The sequence below is a fragment of the Acomys minous genome (assembly GCF_964271855.1).
Source record: "Acomys minous genome assembly, chromosome: 19".
Taxonomy (NCBI): domain Eukaryota; kingdom Metazoa; phylum Chordata; class Mammalia; order Rodentia; family Muridae; genus Acomys; species Acomys minous.
In genome coordinates, this window is record NC_140499.1 from 15,529,165 (window position 1) to 15,551,070 (window position 21,906).

At 43.3% G+C, this 21,906-nt stretch overlaps 1 protein-coding gene and 1 pseudogene across 3 annotated transcripts; both read left to right on the forward strand.

Moving 5' to 3' along the window:
• The first annotated feature begins 415 nt into the window (after positions 1-415).
• On the forward strand, positions 416-1,023 carry LOC311590241 (mitochondrial amidoxime reducing component 2-like; annotated as a pseudogene). Its single transcript has one exon. The product of its transcript is annotated as a mitochondrial amidoxime reducing component 2-like (transcript).
• A 1,606-nt stretch (positions 1,024-2,629) lies between these two features.
• On the forward strand, positions 2,630-17,975 carry LOC311589901 (uncharacterized protein). Of its 2 annotated transcripts, XM_084768623.1 has the most exons (4): positions 2,630-2,809; positions 12,212-12,338; positions 12,810-12,905; positions 13,148-17,975. In XM_084768623.1, the coding sequence occupies exons 1-4, from the start codon at positions 2,807-2,809 to the stop codon at positions 15,301-15,303; spliced, it is 2,382 nt and encodes a 793-aa protein (XP_084624749.1). In that variant the 5' UTR covers positions 2,630-2,806; the 3' UTR covers positions 15,304-17,975. The 2 variants fall into 2 exon arrangements, with proteins under 2 accessions (XP_084624749.1, XP_084624750.1); XM_084768624.1 differs by lacking the exon at positions 12,810-12,905.
• The last annotated feature ends 3,931 nt before the right edge of the window (positions 17,976-21,906 follow it).

The window sequence follows — 21,906 nt, forward strand, 5'->3', positions numbered from 1 at the left end:
ACCTCAAACACATGTAGTCGGCTGTCTACCTGAACCTCATCTGAAGAGCAGCCCACCCACCAACTACTAAGTTTCGGAGTGGTTTGTTACCCAGGCATAGAAAAGTGATGTACCAGGGAGCCCAGGACTGCACATGGGTGCCTCCAGCTCCTTGGCTCTGGCTCACCTCAGGCTCCTGGGGCAGCCATGGTCCACCTACCGTGGTGTTGCCAAGCTAGGACTGGCCATGGTGATGCAGGAGACTGTGGCCTGGTATTCTCAGTGATGTGGGTGGCTACAGCAGGTAGGCATGGTGTCAAAGGTTTGGATTTGCCTGATCAAGTCCAACAAGGGGTGAGACTGAGTCCACCAACATGAGGCTGCACTGCAGTAAAGTGCCCGACAGGTTTTGGGTGGTGGTTAAGGAAGATGGAACATGATCACCACCATCAGGAGCCTCACTCACCACGTGCTGGTCTCCATCACCTTGGAGAACAATTACCGGACCCTCTCGAAGCTCCAGGTATGGGCCTGATGGTTTTGCTTATTAAGCTGCCTTCTTCAAATACGATCCATGACTGCAAGCTGTTTGGTCTCGACATAAAAGGCAGAGATTGTGGGGATGGGGTGGGTAGCCCAGTGGTTCACCACTTACCTGAAGACTCAAGCCTACAGTTGGTTCGCTTTGGTACGAGCTTGAAAGGAAGCACCACAGAGAAACTTTACCTGTCTGAAAATTACGTTCAGAATCAGGAGGCAGCCTGCCCAGACAGCAGCCCTATCTACATGATTTCTGAAGCCTCCTTACTCAATCTTAACAACATGCTGAAGAAGAAAGTGAAGACAGAATACTTCAGGCTAAACATCGTGGTGCCAGGCTGCGAGGCTTTGGAGGAGGGTACTTGGGATGAACTCCTAATTGGTGATGTAGAGATGGAAAAGGCATTGAGCTGCCCCAGACCCGGACCCAGACACTGGGAATCACAGACAGAAAGGGACCTCTGGGAACCCTGCCGAGCTACCGCCTGGGTGACCCTTCTGTGAAGAGTTTCTATCAGTTGCCCCCACTTTTTGGAATGTATTTCTCGGTAAGAACAAATTGGAGGCTTGAGAATCGGTGAACCTGTGTATGGGATGGTGGAACGACGGATCCGGTGGGGTGACACGCTTCCAGGTCCTGGGCGGTACATCCGCGAGTCCTTACTGCCAGCCGTGGCCATGGCCTTTCTGGAAGCTACTCTCTATTTTCCTTCAGAGCTGTATACACCCTGAGCTAATTCACAACAAGTACCAGAGGTGGTTTGGGAATTTTAGATAATGAAATTAAAAATTAAAAAATAAAAGTAATGCATCCTTACAGGCATCATGCCATGACTTCATGCTATCTTAATTGTAAGTTACCTGGCATATGGTAGCTGCTATGTATGCATTAATTTCCTTCCCCACTAATTAAAGTTGGATCTCTTGCTAGATGGTGTTGAGCTTTACAGAAAGAATTTGCAGACATTGTACACATCGTTGAATTCTTTCTTTCTTTCTTTCTTTCTTTCTTTCTTTCTTTCTTTCTTTCTTTCTTTCTTTCTTTCTTTCTTATGTATACAATGTTTTGCCTGCATGTACAACTGTAGGCCAGAAGAGGGCATCAGATCACATAGCAGATGGTTGTGTACCACCATGTGGTTTCTGGGAATCGAACTCAGGACCTTTGGAAGAGCAGGTGGCACTCTTAACCACTGAGCCATCTCTCCAGCCCCATATCGTTGAATTCTTAAAGTTACATTGTACTTCACGCCACAGGAGAAAACACACATCCATAGTCTGACAATTCGGTCCAAGGTCAAACTAAAAAAAAAAAAAAAAAAAAAGGGAAGTGACGTGGGGCTTTACTTATAATCTAAACCACAGAGGGCAAGGCTGTGGAGGGATCAGGAAGCAGGCTCCCCTCCTCAGGAGCCTACCTTTGAACATCTCCAGGGTGGACCCTTGCTCTCTTTTAGGACACTGTTGCTCCGATTCAATAGGACCTAAGAGAAATATTTGCAGGGAATTGTATTTCTTCACTTCTGACATAAATGGGAGAGGTTCTCAGGCCCCTCACCTTCTTGTGGCCAGGAAAGTCATAGCTCTCAGAGGAGTTTGACCTGAACTGAAATCTGCTGAAGACTCGATGAATTTTGACAATTTAGTATAATGGCCGATTGTGTGTGTGTGTGTGTGTGTAACATTTACACATAATGATAATAGTTTGGATATTCTGGGTTTTATTATGATCAATACCTCCTGTTTTAATTTTAGTATCAACACTAGAAAAATTTAAAAATTACACTTGTGTGTTTCCTACTCCCCCTTTGTATACTGAATATTGCTGATTCAGAGGATTGCTTCCCATTTTAAAATTTAGAATTCAAGAACAGAGCTCTGTACGAAATTCTTCTCCGTTGAGAGTAATATGCATACACATGATTCATAAGTTGGTCTCATGTACAATAGTAAATGCTAACGTCCCCATTAGGGCCGGCTTTACTACAACTGTACCAAGAACTTGTCATTCCAGCTTCAGAGGGTAGAGCTGGGGCCTGATGGGGCGGGACCTGAAAGTCATCCAATCAGCAGCCCGATGGTGAGAGCTTCCAATCAGACGTTTAGAAACGGTGGAAGGGGCGGGCTTTCACGTTTTGTTTCTGAAGTCCAGGATCTTGGAATCCTCTGGCTGGGTCTCTTCCGGTGTGGACGCTTCCCTTGGCTGTGCTGCATCCGTCTGCTCTGCATCTGGCCGGTGTGGGACCGTCCACCGGGAGGACACGGACGCCGCGGAAGTCAGGGCACAATGGTGAGTGTGCGTGGCGCCATGAAACTGGAGGGGAGCTGTGTGGAGCCGGTGGGAACCGGCTGCGGCCGGCGATCGCTAAGGGAGGGCGGAGGGCAGCGCACTAGTCGGCTGGTGACTGTGTGCGTGGCTCGGCGGGCGAGGCTGGAGGGAGGCTGTGTGGAGCTGAGGGGAGCCAGCGGGGAGGGGGGGCTAATGGCGGCCCCGCCTTCCTGCAGCCGGCTCTGGGCTCGGCCAGATTGAGTCCCCGGTTGGTGGGCCGCCGTGTATCCCCACGCAGCCTGTGCCGCAGATCCCCGGGCCGTTTCCACGCCCCCGGGGGAGCCGGGCTGGTGGGCGAAGGCCCAGGGTCAGACCTGCTGCCCTGTCTGGTTGCTCGCCCAGCAGACTGGATTGTGCGGCGATGGACGAGCAGGACCGCCTGGCATATCCCAGCTCTTGCGTGGATTTGAAAGGAGCAGTCAAAGTGTTCGATGAGGTGCCAGGCCCCTCCTCCCAAGCCGTCCGAATATACAGAGGCAGGATCTCTTATCCAGATGCCTGCCCGCCCTTCCTCTAACCTCGCTTCTCCGATGGGTGGCGGAAGATTCCTAAATTTGCATCTCATGATTACATTCCCAAACATCCTTCATAAAAAAATAGTATTAATACCCATTTCCCACGTATTGATGGGTCTATCCTCATCTCACTTTCCCACCCTCCCTTTTTTTTTTGGTCTGGGTGTCAGAGATGCCAACACTACCTGCCATGTCTCAGGTGTCTAGGAGCGTCCAATTCTGTCAGTGTCTGGGCTCAACCATTCTAGCCGAGTGAGGTGTGAGGATAGTGGGGTGTCCACTGGATGTCTTGGGCCTAGGAGGAACCTCTTGGTGTACCCTTACGTGAAAGGCGCTTTAGCTTTTTGATAAATATTCTGTCAGCGGCGCTCGCATGCAGCGGGGGTGGGGTGGGGGGGTTGTGTCTTCTGATTGCTTAATTGGATCCTTGGTGCACGTTTGTAAGAATGAATCTAGGCCGCCAAGTAATCGTGGGGAGAGTGTGCAGTAAACCGGTTCTGGGAATAAAAGGGCCTCAGCTTCCTTCTTGGGGTGGAAGGTAACAGGTTCTTGGGCATGTGTCCTGTCTTGTTGAAAATCACTAGCTTCTCTTGTGTCGTTGTTCTTTTTTTTTTTTTTTTTTTTTATTGTTACGTCCTTTTCATTTGTTTATCTTCCGAGTGGCAGTCCCATGAGGTCAGGGGACAACTTGCAGAGGTTCTTTCTTTTCTTCCGTCACGTGAATCCAAGGCACTGAACTTAGCTTGTCACCTGTGGCTGCAAGTGCCTCAGCCCACTGAGGTAGTTGATTAAGGGAGAGCAGCCATCGAAAAGCAAGTTCTTTAAATAAAGGAATAGTAAAAGGCATTTTCCCCCCTCTTTAACATGGAAATCTGTTTTGTGAGTTTACCTTTCTCAGTGTGAAGCCTGTCAGCAGGGTAAACCTGTCTTGTGAGCCTGCCTTTCTCAGCAGGAGACCTGGTAACCCCAAAGAAGCAAGGCCTGCTTTTTACATATGAAACCAATTCAAGCCGGCAGGTAATTAGGCCTCAGAACCTTTTTTTTTTTTTTTTTAAAGCAACTCAGCTAATTTAAACCTTTTAAAGTATTTTGTTTTGTTTTGTTTTTTTGAGACAGGGTCTCTCTGTGGAGCCTTGACTGTCCTGGACTCGCTTTGTAGACCAAGCGGAAAGTTTTTAAAACTTGTATAATCTGCCTTTAACCCCAGCAGTCAGGGAGGCAGAGATAAGCTGATCACTGTCGGTTCAAGGCCAGACTGGTCTACAAAGTAAGTCTAGGACAGTTAAGGCTACACAGAGAAAAACCCCCGTCTTGAAAAATCAGAACCAACCAAACAAAAAACTTGTATAATCAACAACAAGTACAACTTTTGTACCCAGAGCTATTGTAAAGCCAAAATGTTTGTGAGGTGAAACAGACTTTCCAGGTTTGAGTGGACTCATCTGGCAGTGATAGCCTAGGGAGAGTGGCTGGCTGAGTTCAGCTGAATTGTCTGATAAAGCCAGGGCTCACCACCGCCACCGCCACCATCACAGAGCTGAAACGGATAAATGTGAATAGAAAATATAGACCACAAGGTCTCTGTATCAATTAAGAATGATAAAGGCAGCCCCGGCTCCTCCATGGTGATCTTGATGGCTGTGTTGTGGCCATAGGTCCCAGGGCAGCGTCAGTCAGTCTTTGGCCTCCAGGCCCAGAAGAGCCAAGTAACTTTGCTGAAGAGGCGGGACCTCGGGACTGACCTACCTTGACAGGGCAGGAAAGGCAGTAGATTTTCCAGTCTCAGATTGTCCACAGTTTGGGCAGGGTCCAAATGATTGGTGAGGCGAAGGGCAGTTCTTCGCCCAGTGTCCAGCTGAACTCCACTGGCCCATTTTCTTTGGTGGAGACCTTAGGGCTGTGGCCAGGAGCTGGCATTCCTGCCTTTTTCATTAAACACCCTAAATGCCAGAGTTCAACAGATCTTGGGGTCAGGGGTGGGGGTCGGGGGTTGGTTGTGGGCTGTCATTGAATGTATTAACTATACTCAATTTTCAACAAACTTTACTTGAAACAGGCTTAACCATGACAACATGTTCAGAAGGCTAAAGGCTGTGCCTGTACATGAGTTACATTTATCCTTGGCATGGCTATGAGCGTAGTTCAGAGCATATTGAAAAACTGATCACTTATAAGGTAACATGTTAACTTACATGTCTTAATTATCTTTAGCAGTTTACAAGTTGGACTTTACGGTTTTATCCCTCTTAAATTCAAGCCTTGAAAATTGGAATTGGAGATTTTAATTGAGGATCCTTTAGCATCAAAATAAAACTTTAAACCACAAGTCCAGTTCAGAGATTCTAAGGACCTTGCTTTCCTGATCCTTGCACACTGTACTTTTATAGAATATCACTTTCTTGTATGACTCAGTTTATCCCTAGCTAAAGCTTAACGGAGTTAGCTAGACATCTTCAAGTTAGTTTTTTGCTAGCCTGAATGAACTTAGGAATTTGTAAGCCTTATTCATCAAATGTGTTCCTTATCTAAAAAAGATTTTAGGAGGCTGATGTTGAACCACACTTAGCAAAGACACACATGGTTAGACACACATGGTTAGACACACATGTCTAAGCCAGTTCTGTTAAACTGAACAGACCTTGTAACCTTAGGAATTTATAAACCTTAATCAACCTTATAAAACCTTAATCAAACATGTTTTAAAATCTTACTTTCCAGAAACCTTCATTATGGTTTTGTTCTCTTCTGTTACTGTTTTACTCTCAGGACAAAAATCATTATACAAAAATCCATCTTAATCCAACATATTTTGGAGGCCTGGTGTTGCCTCCTGTCTTAGTCAGAGTTTCTGTTGCTGTGACAAAACACCATGGCCAAAAATGCAAGTTGGGGAGGAAAGAGGTTTTTTTTTGGCTTACACTTCCAGCTCCTAGTCCATCATTGGAGGAAGTCAGGGCAGGAATTCAAAAGGGCAGGAACCTGGAGGCAGGAGCTGATGCAGAGGCCATGGAGGAGTGTTGCTTACTGTCTTGCTCCCCATGACTTGCTCAGCCCTGTTGCTTACAGCACCCAGGACCACCTGATCTACCTCCGAGTGCTGAGATTAAAAGGACACACCGCCATGCCTGGCTCAACCTTTTCTGTTACAGGTTTTAGCTAACTTTTTATTACAGGTTTTACAGATTTTTTTAAAACTACACCAAATGAACTTATAAATCTTGAGATAAAGTTTGTACTTCTGCAAAAGTTTTTGAGATATAAGAGAGGGAAATATTTAGAGAATTAAATAAAACCAGGAAAAGGAGCCTGAGCTAAGTAGCAGCAGTCCTATTGGGGATCATTTACTTCTTAGCTGTTTGAAAGCATGGTTTCCTGGGCAGTTGTGTTTACTTTCCCTCTCCCTGTCACAGGTGGCCAGCCTGACCCAGGACACGGAGACTTTGGGAGAAACATTTAAGCAATCGTGCTTGGGTCTGCAGAGAGCAGGCTGTAACTCCAGAGCCGGCTTTTTAGGAGAATAGCTTCAGAATTTTTAATGTTTTCCATACCTCAGTGACATTGGAATCTTTGTTAGACCGAATCCAGTGATCAGCCGGAGGGACCAGAGCAAGAATAGAGCAAAGAAAGTCTTGAGTGTGAGATTTTTGAGAGTGGAGAGAGCTTAGAGAAAAGGGGATTTTCAGGTCTTTTGCTTGTGTGGTGGCAAATGTTGTCACAGTCTGTGAGAATTTGGCCATTTTCTGACCACCGAGATGGATTATCTAGACTGAACTGGGGCTACGCTGTTTCTAGTAAGCTGGTATGGCTTTCTTTTCTTTCCTTCCTTCCTTCCTTTCTTTCTTCCTTCCTTTCTTTCTTTCTTTCTTTCTTCACTTTACATCCCAACTATAGCCCCTCCCTCTTCTCCTCCTGGTCCCCCTCCCCTCCCCCTTCCCCCATCCTCATACCCCTACCCCTCAGAAAAGGAGAAAACCCCCACTAACCTACCCCAGCACATCCAGTCTCATTAGGACTGAGCACATCCTCTTACACAGTAGCCTGGAACTGGGGGAAGTGATTGAAAAGTGTGTAACTGAGACCTTGTCAGAGACAGCCCTCACTCCCTTTTCTAGGGACCCACATGAAGACCAAGCTGCCCATTGGTTATATGTGTGTGTAGCGGGCCCAGGTCTAGTCCATGCATGATCCTTGCTTGGTGCCTCAGTCTCTGTAAATCCCCCACCCCATCCCCGGCCCGGGTTAGTTGGCACTGTTGCTCTCCTTGTGGAGTTCCTGTGCCCTCCAGGTCTCTCTAGCCTTCCCCCCACTGTTCCACAAGGCTCCCTATGCTCTGCCCAATGTTTGGCTGTGAGTCTGAGCTTCTGTTTTGTTCTGGCACTGGGTAGAGTCTCTCAGAGGACAAGCCTGCTAGGCTGGATGGTGAAGCTTTAATAGAATCTCTGAGTCTGCGGAGAAAACAGAGGAGGCAGGTGAGAAGTCAGCGCGTCTAATTCTGGATAGGAAGAGTGCATTGGTAGAGTCAGGAGAAGAGAGATGGAGCAGGTAGCAACGAAGACCTCTTTCAGAAGCAAGCAGGGTGAAGAGGAGGTGGGGAGAGGCTTAGGGAAATGGGTACCAAATAGAACTTTGCCAGAGGGAGGAGGGTTCCAATGTTAGAGGCCCAGGAGGCTGTCGAGTAGACTCCAGGAGCTAAGAGAAACAGAAACAGCAGGACTAGCCAGCCAAAGAGTGGGACAGAGACAGAGCAGGCAGCGCTGGGGGAGGGGAAGGGAGGAGAGGCAAATGGTTAGCTTCGGTTAGCGAGCAGGCTCCTGGAGGGAGCTGAGAGACCAACCGCAAGCAGGGTGTAGGAGAGACTTAGTAAGTGCTGTGGTGACAGGAATCTCAGTTTGGGCTGTCCCCATGCAGACCAAGAGACTTGTCAGAGAGATGACCAGGATCAGTGCAGGGGCATCCTTCCTCCACACGATGGGGCACCTTATGGGGTGTGGGAGTCTTCTTGACAAACCTGCGGTTCTGTGGTAAGCTCCTGGTGAACAAAAGCTGCCTTAAGAGATCCACCTTTCTGATGGACAGAACCAACGACAACCCTTCTTTTTACCTGGCTAAAGTCCTATTTAGGACATTGTCACCATCACTGCCATGGGGGGGGGGGGAAGGGAAGCTTTGCACCTAACAGTATGTACATATTTTACTCTGTCTTTACAACTGTGTAAAGTGTGTGCATTTATTTTAAGGTTAGAAATAAGGATATTCCAATACCTCAGCTTGCCTCATAACATAATAATTACTAAGTTTAAAAAAGGCTATAGGCTTCATCCCAGATATTGAGTTAAACTTGCACCATTGGGAATCTTGCCTCAATTGTAATGGTCACCTTTTCGTGAATAGATATTGCACAAAAAGTAGAGTAGAAACACTAAATAAATGCTGAGAAGAGATGTCCTCGAAAAACATACTAATATCTATTAGAAAAAAAATTGAAGCATACGAACATATTTTACAGGACTATTGGCTTCAGAATGCAGATTAAAGACAGATTAAACAGATTAAAGAGAGGCATGGGTTAAAAAGTACACAGCATTCCTAGGCCAATAGGATCAAATCCGCCTTGAGGCTCCCGGGACCTAGAAATTCAAGAGTGAGCTCTTCAAATGGGAAAGTGTCTCAGGAAATGGTCACATTGCCTATTTCAAATTACGTGAGAAAAGATAGACTGGTCTAGTGAATTTGTTCTTAAGTACTGTAGCAAGTAGAGGAAGAAGAGGCAGCGCCTAACCGTTGCATTGTTTTTCTAACTCAGTACTTTTTAATTAAACCTTTCTATTACATGTATGTATTTTTGTGTATATATGGAACATGCATGTGCCACAATACATATATGACGGTCAGAGAACATCTTGTGGGAGTCAGTCCTCTTTTTCTATCATGTGTGTCCTTGAGTGTTGAACTCAAGCTGGTAGGCTTGGTAGCAAGCGCCTTTACCTGCTGGTTATTAATATTCCTTTAATTGTAGACAGAATCAATTCTAATTATAACTAAATTAATTACATATTATATATGTAAATATATAGCGTAGTATCACTTTGCAAATATAATTTTGTTTTGTTTAATTTTTATTTCCCTTTTTCAAGGGTATATAGACATATACTGGCATGCTGTATTAAAATACATTTCTTATAATGGGCTAAATTTATAAAAAGCAAAAACCACACATTATTGTTACTCAGCTTCCCTTTGAAATGTCTTTAAGGAACTTCTTGTTTACACTGTAATTATAACACGCACCTGCCTGTTACAAGGCAACAGCTGGTCTTGTGACCCGTATTGCTTTCTGTGCTTTGATATCTTCTCATGTGGCCTTTGCTGCAGTTGCTTAGTGCTTCATGACCCCAGGCCTGGAATGAAGACCTTAGACAAAATCACCTGTGTATATTACTGAACTCAAATTGCTGGGGGTGGGATTACCATGAGGAGAAGTTGGTCATGAGGTACATGGTGCAGGAGACTTGGGTGGCTGACAGTATAGGGCAAACTAGGGTCACTTCTGTGTCCCACGGAAAATGCTGGCCCCATCCTTAGCTGGAGTTTCCTGTTCTCTTCACAGAAGAGCGCTTTCTCCCCTCCCTTTCACAACAAAGCTCTTAGTGCACTGGGGCTCTGGGAAATGCAAGCTAGAATTAGCAAGTCTAAGTATCACTCAGAGCTAGCTCATTGGCACTCTTTTCTAGCTTGTAGAGCTTTGGACTCTGCATCTGCTTTATCCTAACACTCCGTTTTCCCCTTCCCCCTTCATTTTGTGACCCTTGGGCTGATGGTTAGAGGAAGAGCTGGTGGCCACCTGACAACAGCGAGAGATGGAGGGTAACCAACAGAGTAAAGGACATGGTGACACATGGTCAGCACAGGACTGCCCTCTGCACTTCTACAGTTTTGGAGGTGGAACTTCTCTGGAAGGAACTTGGATGCAGTTTTAAAAAAATTTTATTTTTCAGGACAGGGTTTCTCTGTGTAGCTTTGACTGTCTTGGACTTGCTTTGTAGACTAGGCTGGCCTCAAACTCACAGTGATCCACCTGCCTCTGCCTCCCACGTGCTGGGATGAAAGGTGTGTGTCACCACCACCCAACTAAGGAACTTGGATGTTTTTAATATACATAACTTATATATCTTGGGCTAGAGAGATGGCTCAGCAGTTAAGAGCACTGGCTGCTCTTGGAGAGGTCCTGAGTTCAATTTCCAGCAACCACGTGGTGGCTCGCAACTATCTGTAATGCAATATGATTCTCTCTTCTGGTATGTGTGAATACAGAGCACGTGCACACACACACACACACACACACAAAATAAATAAATAGATACACATTAAAAGAACTTATATATCCTGTGAGTGAGATTTTATCACCAGGCCAGCCTGGTTTCTCTGAGCCCTCTTCTGGACTAGGCTTAGCTTCCTCTGTGAAGACTTAAAGCAACCTCAACTGTCTTGAGGGTCTAGGATGTATTTTCTGGGATGGTCCTAGCACCCATTAGGATGCCCATCAGAGCAAACTGGAAGCAGACAGCAGCACTAACCTGTAGTATAAGCATAGTTTTTGGGCAACTGAAGACACTTACTAGGTCATAAAAAAGAAGGAGGAGGAGGAGGAGGTAGAAGGCGACTAGGTAGGAAGAAGATGGGCAGGTGTGGGAGGGCGAATATAATCTAAATACATATATACATGTATGGAAATGAAATCATCATGTGCACTTAATATATATTAAAATGTCTTTCTCTTAATTTGCTTCTGTGGGGTATTTTGTCATAACACAGCTACAATAACTAACATAGCCTGGCACATAAAATAGAAATGTTATTTTTTTTTCTGCTTTCCTGTTTAGATGTCCATTACTCTTTTCAACTGCTCTGGATGTACTTTATTTTGGTTTTTGTGTTCCTATCGTATGAATTCTAGATCAGCTAGAATTTTATTCAAACCCTGGCGTTAACATTTATAGATGTTTGACAAAATGTCATAGAAGAGGAAAAACCATTCCTGGTGTCATGGATTATTTGGGGGTTTTATGCATCAGTGTATCAAAAACTCAGTGACAGTATACTTTAAATGTTCAGAAAGGATAGTTTCTGTACTGCTTTACAATAAAAATGCAAATTCCATAAGCTGCTTTCAAATCTACCTCCACTAAGATTCCCTTAGTATCTGCGTGATTGCTGTTCAGTATTTTCTTTTTTGGCCCACTGACACTGGTGTTACTAGTGAGCTTGCTGCATTGTGAGAAATCTGCTCCCAGCTGACCTACTAAATTAGAATATCTGATTTTAGAGCTGGCATGTAGTTTAGTAATAGATCACTTTCCCAGCTCATATAAAGCCCCAGGTCTGAACCCCACCCCACCCCCAAATCAGGTAGCAATGTTTCAAAAAGTCATTCTTTTTGACTTTTTGACTCTGGAAAACATAATTCTAATAGGAAATTATATTTTAATACTTCCCATTTATGGTTATACATGGTTTGAAAAGTACCTTTCTCAGTATGTCCTTTTCACCTGAAAAATAGATATACATTATCTTACATTAATATAGAGCTGAAAATATAAGTACTTATGTTTATGCCTTTACATTTAGTTTTCCATAAAATTATATTATTTGTCCCACTTCTGTGTATTTCGTGTCATCTTTGCTCAAGGTTAGGTAATACATTAGCTAATATCACTATGTTAAAGCATGTCAGTGAATAGTCAAGACCACTTACTGTATGAAAATAGTCCTCCTAACTCATTTCATCCGGGGTTAGATAAGAACCAAACCAATGGCCACATGACCATTGTGCTGCGTACTTTCATTCCAGGAACCGCTGACCTTCAAGGATGTGGCCATTGACTTCTCTGGAGAGGAATGGGAATGCCTGAACGCTGAGCAGCAGAGTCTGTATAAAGACGTGATGCTGGAAAACTATAAGAACCTGGTCTTCTTGGGTAAGAATAACCCTCTACAGAATTCCTAATTTGTATTAAAATTCACTTTTTTTTTTTTTTGCATTGCTGAATATATCTTAGAAGCCTCTGTTTTCAGGGGAGAGATGGGGGCATTGAATTTGAATAGATAATAAATATTACTATTTTTAAATCTTTATCCTTGACCTCAAATTAAAATTAGTGGTAATTATAGCAGCCAAGAGGCATAAAATATTATAATTTACATTTTAAAGTTCAATTATTCCTCCTTTAGCTGTGATTTGGTAGTACACAAAAGTGAAGCTCAGAATCTATGAATTGAATGTGTATTACTATAGGGATGGATATATATATATATGGAAACAATGTTCTAGAATATTGTTATATATCTCTTATGTATCTTCTTTCCTACTGAACAATAGTCTAGGTCAGACATCTTAGTAGTTATGAGGAAAACCAAATAAGTGTCATGTTCTGTCTTCCAATAACCAGGGCTTGCTGTGTCTAAGCCATACCTGGTTACCTGTCTGGAGCAAAGGAAAGAGCCCTGGAATATAAGCAGGCAAAAGACAGTGATCTTGTTCCCAGGTAAGTAGGAGGGAATGAAGCAGAGCACACCGACGAGAGACCAGTATTTATAAACAAAAAGGAGTACTTCACCTCTTCCAGAGTCACTGTGGTCAGTGTTACTGGAGCACTGAAGGCCAGAGATTCCCCTTTCTGCTGTTTGCTGATGTGCTAGGCTCCATATAATTTTACATGCTAGTTTTATAAGTTACATTCACCAGAGTCTGGCGAGAGAAATGATTTCTTGTCTTGCCTTCTTTCAGCTATGTTTCCTCATCATAGCCAAGATGACTTTTCGCCAGAGCAGAACATGAAATATTCCTTCCAGGAACTCATGAATGGAAGTTGTGGGAATTGTGGTTTTGCCAGTTTGTACTTCAGAGAAGAAAGGGAAACGGTAGAGAAGAGTGACGTTCAGAAAAGCTGTTACAGTGGGCGTGACCACTTTGTGACAACTGCTCATAGCTCTACTCCCAGGAGAGATCAAAAAAACCCTCAGTTTGTGTCAGTCACTTATGAAGAGCCTTGTGCTTCTTTCAGTAAACAACAGAGTCCGTTTTTGAAACATGCCTCTTCTTTTAAAGATAATTTGGGAAATACACAAAGGGGTTTAGTCCTTTCTTCAGTTAATGACTTCAACAATTTTAAATGTAGCTTCGGGTTAAGCTTTCACTCAAACATTTTTGTAGGCGAGGAACTTAAAAATGAAGAAAAAATTTTGAAATGTAATCAATTTGAAAAAGCCATCATGAAAAATTCATTAGAATATAATCAACAAATAGGTCTTTCATGTGCCAAAACGCAGAGTTTTCATAAATATGGTAGGTTCTTCACACATCCAGTGTCACCTAACCAAAATTCAAATACAGATATTTTGGAAATTCAGTATATATGTAAAGAAAATAAGAAGGCCTTTCCTGAGGAACCTACCTTAAGTAATAACCAGGGCACGTATATTGGAGAGACAGTCTATCAGTGCAATGAAGAGAACAGTGACTTAACCCACGAGTCAGGCCCTGCCAGTCATCAGTCTGCTCATTTTCCAAAGAACCTGTACAAATGTTACAAATGTGACACAGCCTTTCATCAATACTCAGAACTCATTATCCACCAGTATATCCATATTCAAGATCAAATTTCCAAGGATATGGATTGCAACCCAGCTTTCAATCAAAGCTCAAGCCTTACTAGAAGCCATGCTGGAGAGAAGCCCTACAAATGTAAGGAATGTGGCAAAGCCTTTACCTATTGTTCAAGCCTTAGGCAACATCACAGGATTCACTCTGGAGTCAAACACCACAAATGCAAAGAATGCGGCAAAGCCTTCTACCATAAGTCACTCCTTACACAGCACCAGAGCATTCATGCTGGAAAGAAGCCCTACTGCTGTAAATTTTGTGGCAAAGCCTTTAATCAAAGATCCACTGTGACCCAGCACCAGAGAATCCATACTGGAGAGAGGCCCTACCATTGTAAAGACTGTGGCAAATCTTTTCATCAAAGATCAAGCCTTAGCTTGCACCAGAGAGTTCATACTGGAGAAAAGCCGTACAAATGCAAAGACTGTGGCAAAGCTTTCAACCGTAATTCACTCCTTACTCAGCACCAGAGAATCCACACTGGAGAGAGGCCCTACCATTGTAAAGACTGTGGCAAATCTTTTAATAAAAAGTCAAGCCTTACTCAACACCAGAGAATTCATACCGGAGAAAAGCCCTATTCTTGCAAAGATTGTGGCAAAGCTTTTAATCAAAGATCAAGCCTCAGCTTACACCAGAGAGGTCATACTGGGGAGAAACCCAATAAATGTAATGAGTGTGGCAAAGCCTTTAACCGTGTTTTCTTCCTTACTCAACACCAGAAAATTCACACTGGAGAGAAGGCTTACCACTGTAAAGACTGTGGCAAAGCTTTTAAGCAGAGGTCAAGCCTTACGCAACACCAGAGAGTTCACACTGGAGATAAGCCCTATCATTGCAAGCACTGCGGCAAGGCTTTTACTCAGAGATCAAGCTTCACTCGGCACCAGAGAATTCATACTGGAGAGAAGCCCTACAAGTGTCAAGACTGTGACAAAGCTTTCAGCCGTAATTTACTTCTGATTCAACACCAGAGAATTCATACAGGAGAGAAGCCTTACCACTGTCAAGATTGTGGTAGGGCATTTAATCAAAGATCAAGCCTTACTCAGCATCAGAGAGTTCACACCGGGGACAAGCCCTTTTGTTGTAAAGATTGCGGCAAGGCTTTTACTCAGAGATCAAGCTTTAACCGACACCAGAGGATTCATACAGGAGAGAAGCCCTACAAGTGTAAAGAATGTGATAGCACCTTTAAGTGCAGTTCCCACCTTGCTGAGCACCAGTGCACTCCGCTAGGCAGCTGCTTCCAAGACACAAAGTTTCTCCAATATATGTGAGTTTATTCAGTTAAAACCAGTTAACATACACAGATGGATTTATTTTAAAGGCTTGTGCCACCGTGCCCGGCTCCACGAGATGGATTTAATTTTAAAACGTGTAATTTGCTTGATTATGTAAAAGATAATTCTTTCTGTTGCAATACCTTACTGGATTTTCAGAATCACATTCTGGTTTAGTTGAATAATAATGTTTTTCTTTTTTTGTCGTCTTGTCAACTGGTTCTGTGTTAATAGTTGCAATCTCAAATGTATGTTTCAAACACTGTCCAGAATGTATACATAAAACTTACACATTGTCCAGTGTGTACATAAAAGTGCACACCAGGGTTTCACAGTAGTGTAGTCTTTGGCAGGTATCATTCAAAGTCCTTTACTGTCCCACCTCTAAATTATGTAGCATAGAGCTTTCCAAAAACATGTAAACTGTGTTTATGTCTCTTCTACAGCACAGATAAGATGAGATTTTTTTATAAGGATAACTTCAATAAGCAGCTTTAACCCTGCATGTATATTTTTTCTTCAGTTATGAAACTGAGAAACTGTAGAGCCCAGATAGCAAAAAGGAAGGAAGGAAGGAAGGAAGGAAGGAAGGAAGGAAGGAAGGAAGGAAGAAAGAAAGAAAGAAAGGAAGGAAGAAAGAAAGCCTTCAAGTGTATGTTGAATTGGTCTGAGAATCTTGACTTCTGAGTTTACTGATTAAAAGACTGCAAATATAAAGCTGATGCATGCTGAGTCCACACTTTTATACGGAAGGGGCTGTTGTGTGCCACAGCAATCATGTAAGAGTCAGAGGATAACTTACATTCCTTTCTTTCATTTCGTTGTTAGAAATTAAACTCGGCTCTTCAGGCTTAGCTGTGAGCGCCTTTCCCTGCTGAGGCCTCTCTTAGGTGATTGTACTGCATGCAGGGTCTAAGACGTTTCTGGCTTGACCAGAACAGCCTCTGTGGCACAGAACCCTGCTGTTTTCTACCCTTTTATAATTAGAAAGTTAGGCAGACCACCTACAGTTTCATTGCAATGCATATAATCTCCCTGTGATTTGAGGACATGACCATATTTAAAAATGAGACTGTTAAGAAAATGTAGGATGACATTTTTATATTGAGAGTTCAAAATGGACTCCTTAAAGCTAAAGGCCTTTCTGGGTAAGTTCTCCAGTGACCTTCGGGGATGTGTTGCCACTGATAGAAGGCTGTATGTTAGTCTTCTGTGGTGAGCATAGAGTCTGTAAGGGCACAGAAACATTGACATTGTACTTGGATTTGATGCAGTGTCAGAAAGGAGAAGAGCTGATAATAATGAAAGATAATTAAGCTCCTAATCCAAAGCTGTAAAACAACTGTTTGTAAACTATATACCAGAGTGTTGTTTCCCTTAGCTGATGGAGAACCAGTTCATCACACTGTCTAGGGTTTGTACCGGGGCTGTTTCATTCTCTTATGTTTGCCTGCAGTCAGCCTGGGCCTCGCCTGCCTGGATCATTATTCTCACTGCACCTGGGACCTGCCAAACATTTAGGTGCTCATTTGCACATTTGGGTCAGACTAACAGTGTCCCCACCTTACTCCATTTCGTGGGAAAAGCAATGAATGACTCAGAACTCCTTCACAGAAGCACTTTTGGTTCTCTAGAGGAATTATTCCAGGTTCCTGGGACTCAAGGGAGGAAACCTGTGGACATCTCAAGGCAAAATATACTCCATACATAATTTCTTCATGTGGTCTCTCTGTCCAAGACAACAAGAAAAAAAACAAACACAAAGCTGGAAACTTCTCAGTGTAAAACAAGTGGAGCAATGGTTGAACTTTGTATGATAGTATCAGTATGGAGAAGGGAAGGAGTGATTGACAAGTTGCAGTTCGCGCGGGAAGGTTTTCTTTAATTGCTGTATCATACGTTCTGATGCACTTCCACAGGGCCTACTCGGGAAGAGTTGTTTCTATTTGTTGTTTCCACCTTGTTGAAAAATATGGACTTTTATTACCTTAGTTAGAGTTCTGTTAACTTGGTTGTTCTTTTGTGTTATTAAGTTGGAAAATAACTGTAGTTTGCTTTCTCTTCCTGTGATAAATACGGTAATCAAAAGCAACTTGGAGGAAAAGGTTTGTTCAGGATAGGAGCTAAAGCAGGAACAGGGAATGGTACCATGTAAGACAGATGCTTACTGGCTTGCGCCCTCTGGCTCACGCTCAACCAGCCTCCCTAAACATCCCAGGACTGCCTGGCCATGGGGGGCACTGTCCACAGTAATCTGGAGCGAGAACCATTACAGACACGGCCGCAGGCCATGCTGATCTGGGCAGTTCCTCAGTCCTGTAATTGAGACTCACGTTTCACATGACACTTGGTTGTGTGAAACTGACAATGAAAACAAACCAGAGTAGTAATGTGTAAGGTAGTGTTAGGGGGGACAAAAGAGTGACACTATAGCAACACAGCAGTCAGAAGCCTACGTCCAATTTTGGGTTCTGCACAGATGTGCAGAGAATATTCTGAGGCTGTGTCCAAGTTGAGACCAACCATCACTCTCCCCTCAAGAGAAGAAATAATACTTCAGCATTGGTGGATACTTCGGCCTTAAATTTTGCTCAGGCCCGAAAGAAGGTAAGTTTGTTTGACAGGATGTCTCCTTGATTTCTCATTAAAGCTGTGTGTCCAGCAGTATTTTCTCAGACCCTCTGCCTTTTGATTTCTGCAGGTCTAGTAGCTGCTCCCCGTACAAAATAACAAGTACAAACTCAGTAAGATTTCCTCTGAACCACTTTGGGGATTTTCCTTTATTCTCCCCTCCCCCACCCAGTTATGGTGTTTAGTTCTTAATTCTCTGCATTAAAAATAAATGAATGGTACAGAAACAAAAGAAATAGAGCTGGTTCTGAGATCTGTGTGTTCATCTACGTGATGAAACAGTTCCCAGCTTCTAGGTCTTATGTCAGTTAATGTAAGTAATATGAAGTCTCCTGCTCACACATTCACAATATTCTCTGGGCACATAATATTTGCTTAAATAGACATTTTCTAAGTGACTAAATACATCTTGTGTTCCAAACTGTAACTTATGAACAGTTGCCTACAGCCGATATTAAAGAAGCAAAGAATGATTGAAGATTTCTACTGAGAACTGAGAACATCTGTTTTGAGGACGGCTAGTTTGCGTGAACCTTGTGGTGCTCATTTTTCTACCTTAGTGCTGCAAATGGCCGATGTAAACCCCCAAAAAGAATGTGTTTAAGATGCCAGCTCATGTGTGCCCCTCTAGTTTCTTCAGAATCACAATCAGCTCCTTAGATCTGAGTCCTATAATACCACATAAATGCTAGGTGACTGACATAAGGTAGTCTGCATGTTTGTTTTTGTGCCAGTGCCATGCAGTTACTTATTATTCATTCATCTATTTATATTGCTTTGTAAGGTTTTGTTTCTGCACATCTATATTTTTTTCCTAAAAAAACCATTTTATGGATTCTCTGTGAATTTCACATCATACACCCAGTTCCACTCATCTCCTCATCCATCTATATATCCACCTTCTGACCTTGAAACCTCCCCCAAAAGAAAACAAAAGATAAAGACAAAAGGGAGGGAAGCGGAGGGAGGAGGAGGAGAGACAGGGAGGGGACACACACACACGCACACACACACATGCACACACACACACACATGCACACACACACACACACATGCACACACACACACACACATGCACACACACACACACATGCACACACACACACACACACATGCACACACACACACATGCACACACACACACACACATGCACACACACACACACACACATGCACACACACACACACATGCACACACACACACACACACATGCACACACACACACATGCACACACACACACACAGAGAGAGAGAGAGAGAGAGAGAGAGAGAGAGAGAGAGAGAGAGAGAGAGAGAGAAAACATTAAAAAAATAAAGCATCTCACTGTGGAAGCTGTGGTGTGTCATGGTGTATCACACAATGTACCCTTTTGCCCACACAGGATTACTAGCAATTGTTGATTGCAGTGAGTCATTATGTGGTTCAAGGCCCCTGGCTTCTGCAACACTATCAATTTTGGATTCTCAGCAGGGCTCCTCTCAGATGTCCTGTTGTTGCCCTGTGTCATGGAGATGCTACAGCTTTGTTCTGCAGGGCTGGCCCCTTCGTGAGCTCCAGCAGTCCATAGATGGGGTGGATGTTGGGTTGGGCCAACTTGAAGCCCTGGATCTGGGCCTGGGTGGTGACCATGTTCAGTTCACCAGCTGTCTTGTGCCTGTGCCACCAGGGACAGCTCTCCTTTGGGCAGGCGATGGGCAGGGCTTGAGACAGTGTCAAGAAGCTTGGACTAGCTCTTTGGCTCACACCATTGGGGTCAGCTAATACTATTTACATTTAGGTTTGTTATTGAGATACACATATTTAAATGTCTTTTTTCTGGTAATATTGTTTTCTTCTAAATCATAGTGTATTGCTGTTTATTGTGATGATACTGTTTCTAGCCTAATTATCATTTGATTATTTTTAGTGAGATTTAAGCCCTTAGCATTAGTAGTTGTAGGAGTCTTTTATATACCATTTGCAATACTGGCTTAATGTCCTTGAGTAATTTTGGAAGGTTTTGTGTCTCCAGTGATTTTAAAGTATAGTTTTAGTTGTAAGCATTACTATTGGTTAGTAGCTATTTTGCTTTAGGGTTTGAAGTATATTATTCCATGTTGTCTTGGCCCTAAGATTTTTGTGGATAGTTCTACTGTTACTCTGCTACGTTTTCATTGGTCTATAACTAGATGTGTATTTCTTGGTGCTCTCAATATTCTGATTGGTACTCCTGGAATTTCACTAGAATGTTACACAGAGAAGTGAATAGCCATATATTTCCTTAGATTTGGATTATTTTAAGCTATTTCATGAAACAGATTTTCTGTTTTTCTAGGTTGTATTTCCACTCCCTTTTCTGTACAGTAGATTTATACGTTCTGTCTCTTATCGTGTCCTATCATTCTGGGATAGTACAGCCATGATCTCCCAGGGTTATTACTCTCTGTAATACTTTGTAAGCTTTTTAAAATTTGTATTATTTTAAAGTTATTGATACTTTTTTAGAATTTTTTTTGGTCAAGTATTTCATCTGCATTATTATCTTTTGCACTCAAATATTTGAAGGTTATTGGTTTGGTGGAGTTATGTTGTCCTGCTTTTTCATCCTGTGTTTTTTGTTCACCTTTTGGGACAGATACCTCTTCCACTGTTCTATGAGAGTCTTAGTGGTCAGCTTTCTCTTAAGGGCTCAACCCCTGGTTGGACTTCATGGGAACAAAACAACCTGAGATGATAATAACAACACAAAACAAACCAGATGTATAAATACAGTATGAAACAAAACACACCACACTCCCAACAACAACAACAACAACAAAGGGGCCTCAAAAATAAGAAAGGTTAAAGAAATGGGGACGTAATAGTTTGAAATTGAATGGTGAAAGGAAAAAAGAAAATAGACTACCAAGATTTGAGAAAAAAGGAGGAAGCAGCACCCAATCAAAATAAAGAGAAAAGTAAAAATTTCCTTGTGGAAGACACACACATCCCTCTCCCTGCACCTTTGGTCCACAAGGTATCCACATGGGGGAAGTGGGAGCAGTGTGCCATATTTCTTGCCCTCTAAATAGGTAAAGTCAGATTGCCAGTACAGAGGCTGACACTTGCCCCGCCATCCAGAAGGAGGTAAGACAAAGTGTCTAGGGTTCTATGCACACTGGTGTGTGCTGATAGGGAATGTTTGCAATACTGGCAGATTTATGCAAAACACCTGTCTGCTGAGCCTGTGGATGGGTTTCAACTGGCACCAAAATCCCTGTCAGCGTGGCTTGGAGCATGTTGGAACATATCCTCTAAATGGCTCTGAGCATGGAAAAGTGACCAAGCCAAGTTAATTTGCCAGATGCAGAAAGTCTCAGACACCAAATGACCACAGACCCTGGCCATGCGTCTCTATCTCAGCCCCTATGTAGATGGGCATACAGCTAGTTTCACTCTCCCTGGAAAGTAGACCACTGCTTTTCACAGGAACAATCTACTAATGTTCTCCTGCCCTGTAGAACTGTGGTAAAATTTAAAATAACAAACATTTTCTTGCGGTGGTTGCCTAGCTCCCTGTTTTATCACTAGTGACCCAGCTAGAAAGGACAGGAGACAACTCTCCAGCACCAGCATGCTCCCAGGAGCACAGATGTGTTCCACACCCTGCAAGATGCCGACTTTAATGTTTTCAAAAACAGTTTGACTTACCTCCTGGTATAGCCCTGCAAAGTGGCAGCTTTCCCTTTACTTACCATCCTCTGGGTCACACATCGTTAGTACTGTGTTTCAATTGCGACGACAAGATCTCTTATTTCTAGATTTAATCTGATGGCAGTCCACTCCAACCTGGATGGTGGTAGGTAGCACTGCGTGGCTTCTGATTGGAGCCTGACCTCTTGAACCTGGACATCTCTTGGCCCTCAGACCCCATTGTACATGAAAGGCCAGGCTGGGGAGCCAGAGGCAGAACACTGTTTTGGTGGATTGATGCAGCAAGTCTCCAGAG